This window comes from Adiantum capillus-veneris, chromosome 29 (genome assembly GCF_014529385.1).
Source record: "Adiantum capillus-veneris isolate H3 chromosome 29, ASM1452938v2, whole genome shotgun sequence".
NCBI classification, from domain to species: Eukaryota; Viridiplantae; Streptophyta; class Polypodiopsida; order Polypodiales; family Pteridaceae; genus Adiantum; species Adiantum capillus-veneris.
Window position 1 is genome coordinate 20,302,024 of NC_140959.1, and position 10,881 is coordinate 20,312,904.

Sequence of the window (10,881 nt, forward strand, 5' to 3'; positions counted from 1 at the left end):
TTATTTCCATGATGTTAGAATATTTGGGATTCTTTCTATGATGTTGAGATATTTGGGATTCTTTTCTATGATGTTAGAATAAATTATAGCTTCTTTTTTTACATTAAAATTTTCTATGATGTTTTATTGACATTAAAAGTTTCCTAAACTCTTTTCTAGTCCACACATAACCCTCCCCTTCTACCCATGCATAGCGCCGATGAGAGAGGATTCTCAAAGCCTAGGGTATAAAGAAAGAACGACGGCCCCTTGTGTGTCTCCCTTGATTGGGTGATGTGTCCCTTTGTAGAAAAAATGGCCTTAACTTTGTTGATGTGTCTGAAATGCACCTTTCCTCTCTATTAAGATGCACACAAAAAGTATTAAAAATTTACAATTTTAGAGAAATTTTTAACTGTTTTTCCCCATTTTACTTCCTGTTGTGACCCGGTTTGAGACCTACTAATCTAGACTATCAACAGCTAAGCTTCGACAAAGCTTCTCTAAACATTTTTGGCAAGGATTTAAAAACACACACACACACACACACACACACACACACACACACACACACACACACACACACAAAGATGCTTTTATGATTTGGGGAGAGAGGGAGAGAGAGATCAATGGCATACATGACTTTAGGTCGTCACAACTTGAATTTTGCACCACATCCTTTAGTTTAGCATAATGGCCAAAATCCTTGCAAAAATGTATCATTTCTATCACATTTTAACATGAAAGTGTAATGAACAAATGGTGTGCAACTTATCATACTAAGCTACTGTTGTGATTAGGTGATGTTGTACTCTATTACCATGCTTGTGCAAAAAAAAATCATAAAGATGAAATCAAGTGACGCATCTGCAAAGCGCAAAGTAGCAGATGGAACCGTCAATCACATTTTTGATATAAAAAAAACCAACCCATCTCTTTGAAACTTGAAGCTCTTCTGGTACATTGGAAATTGCGAGACCTAATCTTTTCACAACTCCAATCTTAGACATGAAAAGTTTTATGATTACATAGTGTAGCAGTTATGGGCCTTCATCTTTAAAAAATTGTTGCCTTATTCGCTTTGTACTTCTAGAATTGGTAGCATTTTTGCCTAGGTATACCAAGGGAAAGATGTCCTTCCTACTAATGGGAGGTTATGATTTGCACTACTACCATGTCTTGCTCACAAGAAAGATGCAAGGATAGAAGAAATCAAGAGAGGAATAGATACATTGAATCAAGTTGTGTTTCCATTGTTGAAACCAATTTTAGAACCCACTTCATTTTCAAAAAAAGTTTTGTGATTACATTGACTTCTCTTAGCTTTCATCTCTTCACACATGCTATCTAGTCTGATCTATATAATCAAGCTTAGTAGCATTGTTAGACCAAAATCTCTCTCTCTCTCTCTCTCTCTCTCTCTCTCTCTCTTCCCCCCCTCTTTCTCTAAAGGTAGAGCAGTCCTAAGTTTGTTGAACAAGGGCTAGCACCTCATAAAAATTAATGTCTATAAGAAACTCCCAAGCTTGGTATCAAAGAATACTTTGCAACATCTTACATATATTCATGTTCTTTAGAATCTATTTAGAGATTGTGTGATGGATCACTTTTAGAAATTTAATAGACTATACATGTAGGAAGAGAATATTAAGAGTAGTCTACTTGGAAAAGAAGATAGCCCTACGAGAATAGAGGCGATGCATCTTCATCTTTAGGGGCGAGGTATTCTCCTCTGGGATAAACCTATGAAGGGCAGTTGTGTTCAGCAGGCACCCGTGTGGAGTATTTGTGCAACACGCAAGTTGTTCTTTTGAAAGGCAATGGAAACAAGGAAGATTTTTTAAAGTGTTGTTTTGATGTGTCTACTCAAGAAATTTGAGATGACTTTGATGCAACAAGGCAAATTTTTTTTTTTGTGCATCAAAATGAACCTTGATAGAAAAAAGAGGGTGGTTATACTTGCCAAAGTCAACGACTCAAAAGTGAAGAGACCAAGGAGAGAGAGAGAGAGAGAGAGAGAGAGAGAGAGACTCCTGAACCAACCAACCTTGGCAATGAATAATTGATGCATGATACAATGGGGGCAATGGGTTACATACATACCCACTCAATAAATTACCCTACCCAAAATTTGACAAATAAGTGAAATAAATACCTAAAAACCAAAATAAATATTGGGATTACATTGGGCAGTTCACTTGAGATGCCATAAATTTAACACCCTATTTGTAGCTCATAGTGGACATAAATGGTGAGATCAAGTCGATGAAGAAGCTAGCATGGAGACCCTAGCAATAGCATGGCTACCCCCAACTTTTTACCTTAGAAGAATTCCATCTTGAGCATTGATTGTCTTTTAAAAAATTGAACTAAAGAACAAAGTACGTCCAATAGTCCCCATTCGTCAACTGTGAACACATCACATCCAAAATACTCGAAGATAATGAAATTTGGAACTCATCATGTCCACAATTCAATAAAAAATAATAGAGTGGTGCAGTCATCCACAGTATTTTAGATACATCTGATTGGTTCCCTACCATATGCATGTGACTTGAACTCCGACCCACGAGTTCAAACACCGATAACTTGAACTCCAACACAAGGGTCCGAATTATTTGTAAGGAGCATTGCTTGCCCCTCTCTGCCACTCACAAGCCTCTCTCTTGCCAAGCTAGTGGTAGCAATGGTCTCCACTTGGCTAGAAGGTGGGAGTCCTTGCCAGTGTAGTCTCCGCATAGTCTCCACCACACCAGCGGATACCTGACAATCTTTCCCTAAGCCATTATCACTGCTTTCCTCATGATGCTTTCCTTTGCGTTTGTCCTTTGTAGAGCTTCTATCTTTGCCTTTAGATCTGCAATATCTAGACAAGTGACCACACTTTCCACAGTTGTAACAACGGCTATTGGTCTTCTTTCTGGAATCCGAAGTAGTAAGTACTTCCACACCTTTGTCAAAAATCTGAATTTTGCCTTGAGTTATTAATAGGTTTTCTCCTCAATGATAAAAGAGCTGAGGTCATTAAATTTTAGTTTTCCTTCGTGATTTGTGGCCGAAGTGTCCTAGACATTGTTTCATATGTCTCCGACAACTTCATGAGTACCAAAGTAGCTAATTGAGCACTGGTTGGTGCACTTTTCATAGCCGATAGTTGATCATGAATAATATTAGCCTTCATAAGAAATGATTGCTTCTCACATCATACAATCCCGATCAAACATTCCAACGAGCTTGAACCACATATCATTGGCAGTATTCAAAGTCTGAATGGCTGGAGAAATTTCCTTTGTAAGAGATTCCGCGATGGCGACATTGCCTTTGCATTACTCACATCACAATCAACACACGATTTTTGATACTCATCATCTTGAAGGCGGGTGTACCTATTGTTGGGATACCTCGTAGGATGGGGCTCCAAGTCATCAACTATGTCCCATAAGCCTTTCCACGTGATCCAAAGTCACATAATCAAGTTCCAATGGACGTAGTTATCGTCATTCAATTTGTCGTTGGCACTCGAGCAAGGAGGGGGGGGGAGGGGGAGGGGGTGGGCCTTCACAGCTTCACACCCCAAAAATGGGCATCTCACAAAGCTTGGAAACCTCTCCAAAACTTTTTTTGAGAGGGCTCCAAAAAAGCTTTCTTTGCTGCCCCTCGCTTTGGCTCCTAAACCCTTGTGCCCAAACCTTCCAGACTATGTCAATGCCCAAGACTGCCCATCTCTATAACTGTGTTCAAACTAAACCGGCGAAAGAAACAAGCCTTCGCAAGTCTGCCCCCGCCGCCTAGTATGAACAGTGTGGAGGAGGAAGAGTGAAAAAGCGAAGGGGGCTGAGAGAGGCCATCAACTCTTCGGGGGGGGGGGGGTCGGAAGAAAAATGGAGGGCCCAGCAAAAGAGAGCCTCAACTCCAACCAATCAATTTTTGCCATGGAGCATTGACACCCCTTTGCATTTCTCTTCCGCCGCCTAGTCTAAACCCACCCTATGTACATAGCGTTTCAAAACACTAGGTGACTAAGAGGGGGGTGGGAAATCTGGATCCGTCATCGTCAAGAGGTAGCTGATGAGAGCGTGTCAAAACGCTACAGGGAAGGAGGTTGCACCACAATGCCGTTGCCGGTGCGCCAAGCAACAACACCAAGCTTAAACACAAGCACACAACATTTTAAAATACTCACGGCGGGCAAGGAAACAGAGACCGAGTGGGGCGATGGAAGACGACACCAGGGGGTTGCAACACTTACCGTTTTAAAACGCAGCAAGGGAAGTCCAGCGGGCTGTGTTTTACAACGCAAGTGTAGAGGAAAAGGTGATGGCACGGGCAAAGGAAAGGAGGGGACTCACTCACTTCACGGTTCTTCTCAACTGGTAAAAATGGCTCCACCAAGGCTCTAATACCGTGTCAAAATTAACGATGCTGAAGGTAAGAGACCAAGGAGAGAATGCAAGCAAAAGAAAGAGAGAGAGAGTCTCTTGAACCAACCAACCTTGGCAATGAATAACTGATGCATGATACAATAGGGCCAATGGGTTACATATATACCCACCTTAGTAAATTGCCCTACTTGTCAAAGTGAGTTTGGCAAAAAGGAAACCTCTTTGGAGACTTTTAGCCTTTTGCCTACCTCTCAAGCTTTAGAGTATTGGCTACCCCTCGGACTCGTGCTAAGGCCAAATCATTTTGGATACACAACCTTTTGTGTGGGACTCGATTCTCAACTCCCTACTCCAAAGAGTGAAAGTGAGTTTTGGCAAAAGAGCAACCACTTTTGGGACTTTTATCCTTCTCTCTTGGAGGTTTGGCTACCCCTTGGGTGAAATTCGCATCTAGCTCCCTAGATATGTATTATTTCCTGTACTGATTGAACCTACCTTTTCATGTGAAGCATTGAAGTCTTTTTTGCTTTTAGTTTGAAGTCTTCCAATATATTCACCCCACACTTATGATTTTTTTAAAAAAAGATTCCTTCATTTCATAGTCTTTTTTTTTTTTTTTTTTTGCAATATTTACCAATGGTGAGTTGTGAATTGATTAATCAATCAAAAAATTCACATTTCTCTCATGCACAACAAGTGTCATGAGACAAACCAGTTCATAACAATAGGCACCATCACAAAGACCAGGGCTGCAGGAGTCCTTACCCCCAGACCCCTCGCAAGCAAGGCTTCATCTCCAAGTGGCCACGAGCCCTACACAAACCCTAGGAAAATCATGTTTTACAATACTTGACGTCCTTTTCATTTTATTATTTTAGAATGCCAATTAAAGCTTTACCTTGTTCTTGTTATGATCTCGACATTCAATGGCCAAGGATTACAATGGATTGGAATAGGTTGAAAATGACACAGTAAGAGTTTCCAACTCAAGTGGGGTTTAGCTTCTCTAGTCCTTTTATGTATGAGTGCAAATGACAAAAACTGGATATCAAATGCATCTCTAACTGGTCTTGTTCTCAAAGGAGGTTATTTATATCATAACCACACTTGCCATCTACATCATCAACTTTGCCCCAAACAGCAGTCTTGTTTCAAAAACTTTTCACTCTCTTTGAAAAGGGCTCTACATAAATAAGGCAACATCATTTGTCCATATGTTGAGCTGAGATAAAAGTAAGTTTACATGATCAAATGTCCCACAGAACAATGTTTGATGCCACAATAGTATCACCAAAACTGAGACCATGCACGATACATCTGTCATCCACAAACTTGACTACAATTTTTGCAAGTGCACATATAGACAAAAGGTTCTTTTTTATCCCAGGTACATGTGTCGCGTTTGCTTTTTCCTATTGTTACGCCTCAACGCATTTTCAGCGAAACCAGCTAGCTCTGGGTTCAAGATTTCGCCCTTTAACTATAACTCCTCAGCTGATTTTCGAACATCACCCAGTTCGAACTTTCACTTAGTTTCACCCAAGCTTCATCAACTCTATTCATGAAGAGGACACCTCTATTGACTTACTGTGTTCTCATTGCCCAAGATCTACGAATTGCGCAATTTCCCTTTGGATGGATCACCGATGGAGAATCGCTCTTACTGACTGGCATAGTATACGGCTGTTGCCCATCTGCCAATTTTGTAAACTGTGCCCATTCTAGTCTGTCCAATTTGTAGAGGAAAACTTTATTTTCTAAAAACTCCAAAAACGGATGAAACCTTGCAGACTGCAAAAGCTCTTGATATCCAGATTCTCAGAGTGTGGAATGTACTGACAGAGATCCAAATTTGAGAGCCAAAACAGGCTTTGAAATAGGGCATTCGAGCATTTGAACATTGAAAAAAGACCTTCAGCCTCTTCCAAAATCTCATGGTTAATTGTTCAACTTCTTTGAGAAAAAAATTTGCTCAGGATTCTGTCCTTGAAGCAGGGTAATTTGATCATGAGGATACGTCATCATGATGAAAAACCATAGAAAGCTTTGCATGCAATCAGCACAGTGCAAAAATAGTCAAGGTTGAACAACCAATCCTTACTCTTTCACCAGTTTTCTCTGTTCTGTCCTTTGCCTTCCAACCGCTTTGGATGTTTGCAGTGACTGAACTGAGCCCCCTTCAACAACAAACTTTGATCCCCTTTTACCTTGATGTGATTTCTCATCAACTTCCAACCTATCGACAGATTCATTCACTATTGTATTCCTCTGGCTACACCTACCGATAACCTGCTGGGTATGCTCCCTAGCTAGTCGATTTCCATCCTTGGGTGCATTTGATGAGCCTTCCTTAAAGGAAGACAAACTTCCTTTCCACTTTGTCTGTTTCTCCAATCTAACTGATTCCTTCACCTCCGAAGAGTTCTTTGTCTTTCCTCCTTTGTTACTACGGCTTGGGCTAAGAAAAGAAACTTCCTCCTTGTTCTTTTTCACTCCTACAGCGGGACATATGGTGGTTTCGGCTTTATTAGACAGTTCGTACCGAGAAACTTGTCCTTCTAAACCATCAGCAGACCCCTTACTACTATGAATTGCCAGCTTCTCAAGCCCAAGATAATGCTGGGCATTCCCTTCTTCATCCCTCGTCATCGTTGCACCAAGTCTGCGGGTACAGCTTCTCAGCGAGTCTTCCTCTTCACTTTTGATTGGCTGTGCTGTTTCCAACGGTTCCACATGAAAGGCTATTCCAAACACCTCTTTGACATACTTGCTGACTCTTTTTATGTCTTTGTATCGAAGATGTCGAGAAAGCACCTCCAATGTTGTCTTACTTGGAGGACACCCCTGGGCTTTCATATCATCCAAGATGCCATACAACTCATCAAATCGCTCACATTGTGCAAACCCTGTAAGCAAGACAGCGTATGTCACCTGATCTGGTTTGCAACCATCACCTTGCATTGCTTTGTATAGCAAGCCGAGTACCTCAAAGTCACCAGCTGAAGAATACCCATGCATAAGAGCCGTATAAGTAATATGATCTGGAGCACATCCACTATCCTTCATCTTCAAAAAATACTCCCGAGCTTCATGCACCTTCTTATTCTTACAAAGCCCATCAATTAGCACATTGAAAGAAAATGTGCCCATCTTACCCAAGACTCTTGGCTTAGCCTTGAAAATCTTTAAAGCAAACTCAACCTCTCCAGTTTGGAGAAGGCCTTCTAATAATGATATGTACCTTCCTGTGGTGAGCTCAATGTTCTTATCAATTAAGGGAGCAAAAAGATCAACTGTTCCAGAAACATGATGAGCATTGGCATTGATCAATGTCGCATATGTTTTTGTATCTGGCTCAAAACCATTTTTCTTCATTTCAGCCAAAACCTTTCTAACATCATCAAACTTTCTAGCATAGCAAAGGCCCTTGATCATAACACTGTATGTGCTATGAGAGGGCACAGCCCCTTTCTCCAATAATACATCTAATACTTTGAAAGCTTCATCTTTGTCTCCGGATTCACAAAGAACCTGGAGTATCGGATTGAAGACAACAACATGCCAAATACAACCACTCTTCATCAATTCATAGCCCAGTTCCAATGCAGCCACAACTCTGTTCACATGACAAAGACCAGAGATAATTGCACAAAAATTGTACTGATCAGGAACTATACCACTGTCAACCATCCCTGCCAGCAACCAAAGAGCATCGTCAACTTTGCCTTTTTTGCATAATGATACTATAAACATTTGGTACAATCTAGAGTCTCCCTTAATACCCCTCTGATTCATCTCTTGTAGAACTTCAAATGCTTTCTCCTCTTTACCCACCCCAAAGAGCCCGGATACAATTGCAGTGTAAGTGTGAACTGTAAAAGGGACACCTTTCCGACCCATTTCGGAGGTAAGGTCCCATGCTTCTTTGATTCTCCTTTGTGCGCACAATGCGTGCACCAAAATATTGTATGAGACAGGATCGTTGACTATTGTGGAGTCCATTTTCTGAAAAAGTAGAAGAGCTTCATCAACTTTAAGTTGCTTGCAGAGGCCATTTAGAAGTGTACTGAAAGTTGTTGCGCTAGGTGAGATAGAATCCTCCGACATTTTAGTTAGGAGTCCCATTGCTTTATCCACTTTTCCCGAACTACAGAAGCCAGCCATCAATTTATTATAGGTAATCACATCTGGAAAAATCGCAAAGTTCTTCACGTATTCAACCAATTTCAAAGCATCAGAGGGCCTCCCTGCTTGGCACAAATGCCCAACAATCCCATGTACAGACAATGTATCCACGCTTCCAGGCATCTTTACTACAAGACTCTCTACTAGTTCAACTGCTTCGCTCACCTTTCCAGCATTGCACAAGGCATGAGTAAGCAAACCCACCATTATACTATCCACATAGAAACCTGCATCTCCAAGCAGCTGCATTGCTTTACTAATCCCACCTGACTCAACAAGGGCGCACAGAACGGAATTGTACGAGCAACGCGAGGGCTTATAACCCAGATTGACCAATTTTGGTAACAGGGTTTTGGTTGCTTGAAACATGCTAGCCGGGCACATAGAATTCAGCACGTATGCTAATTTGACAGGAGGGATGCAGCACTTTTGTACAATCATGTCGCCCAAGACTGCGGGTATGAGATCAAAATGCTTGAATGTGCACAAGCAATGTAAGATAGCGCCGTAAGCATCGACATCATGTGTGTATCCTACGTGCTGGCCAGCCAGAGAGAAGAGGCGGTAGGCCTGATCGGGGTTGGTCTGCTGGTGTATAAACGTGGCGACCATAGAAGGTGTGAGATCGGCGGAATGTTCTGACAGAAATTTCTCGGAGGGGTCGAGCTCGCAACCTGACTTGAAGAGGGCTGCCTGAACGAGAGCCCGCGCTTGATCGAAGCGGCAGTTCGTGAGCTTTGCGAGCGCCATGGCTACCCGCTACTGTTGCTGTGGTAACGACGGTTTAAACCCAATGGACCAACTTTGACAAGAGGAGAGATTGTACGGCCAAATATGAACTAGGTTGCCTTGATTGATTTACCTCCTCACTGGCATGGGCAGGATGGGATCAATGGCCCACACCCATTTCGGGGATTGGGTGCAATTTGAGCCGACCAATGAGATTGTGGTAACTTCGGGTGCAGCAAAACTTGAAAATTCAGGCAAATTGGGTAAGTTCGGGGGGCACCTCAACATCGGACGGCCCACGATGCCCCTGCTCCGGGAAATAGGTGCAGACCATATGATCCCCTCGTCCATGCCCGTGTGAGATAGTGTTGGATATTTATTTAGGTTGGGTTCAGACGAAGCGGCGGAAGAGAAATTCATAGGTTCGTGATGCCACTCTGTCGAGCGCTAATTGGAGCAGCAAGGCAGGCCTTGTTTGGGCCCACGAAACTTTGGGCAAGAGACCCCCCCCCCCCCCCCTCCCCCCCTCGAAAACTTCCTTCTTCCACTTCCTTTTTAGTGCGAAGTGCGGAAGATGCCGATGCAAATGAAATCAATGGTGTGGAGCTCCCACTTACAATGACTAAAATACTTGTAGGGGAAATTGCCTCTGTCTCTTAAGAACGAGGGGGGAGGGGACATTTGAAAAGTGGAGCTCCTGCCTTCGGCTTTGTATGAACCAGCCCTTAACATGCAATGGTGTGAATTCAAAAAGTCGAAAAGAGTAGCAGCCATGTGACTCTACCTCATGTAGTAGCTAAGCATCTCCCTTTGAAGCTTTTCCCAAACGCTCTAGCACAACACAATTGGAATTTGCAATTAGCCGATCTATGGAGGAGGAGAAGTTGCTAATTATAATCTCTAAAGATGCATAGAGATGCATTTCGAGTACGAGGATGCTTCCTAGAGTCTATCCATGTGCTTTGAATTGACTTGGTTGTCCCAAAAGTGTTGCTGACTAGGTGTTACCAAGATAGACTCTACTAATGTACTTTGACTAGGGTTTTGATATCCAAACAGTGTTCGAGAAAAGTGTGCCTCAACTTAGCCTTGAGCCGGTTGCAAAATCAAAGTAGCCAGTGGAGGGCAGGGCAAGAAGGAGAAAATTCCGCTTAAAATACATGGAAAATAGTGTAATTTTGCAAAAATACTGGCTAATATTGTAAAATTTCTGGTTTAGATTTGTCTTGGAGGGATTTTTGCATGTTTGTGAAAATAATTTTTCCCAAACACTGTGTAGAAATGGAAAATTAGTGATATAGTTGGACTCCACAATTTATGAGACCATGGTAGTTTGGTCAGATGTATTAAATGCTCATGTGGCTCCAGTTGCAATTTGAGCCAAATCGGCCTTTTGCATTGCAAGTTAGACCAAATAGGTCTTCTGAGCTTCGCACTACTTTGTGCACAACTTGCTTGTCAATTGGATGCTCATTGAGAGTTCCATACTAGATTTTGCAATGCAATGACTTTCAAACACAAGACATGGCTTAGTGTCAACTTTTAAAGGTCCAAATGCGACGCAACTTGACTTAAAAAATTGTACCCAAGTAGGTGAATACACTTG

General features: G+C 42.0%; 1 protein-coding gene across 1 annotated transcript; it reads right to left on the reverse strand.

The window, feature by feature from the left end:
- Positions 1-5,061: 5,061 nt before the first annotated feature.
- On the reverse strand, positions 5,062-9,349 carry LOC147418862 (uncharacterized). Its single transcript, XM_086506033.1, has one exon. The coding sequence runs from the start codon at positions 9,294-9,296 to the stop codon at positions 6,459-6,461; it is 2,838 nt and encodes a 945-aa protein (XP_086362159.1). The 5' UTR covers positions 9,297-9,349; the 3' UTR covers positions 5,062-6,458.
- Between the last annotated feature and the right edge of the window lie 1,532 nt (positions 9,350-10,881).

What these genes read in the sequence shown, in the direction of transcription:
- LOC147418862 (XM_086506033.1), bottom strand. Translation starts at nt 9,296, where the DNA reads ATGGCGCTCGCAAAGCTCACGAACTGCCGCTTCGATCAAGCGCGGGCT.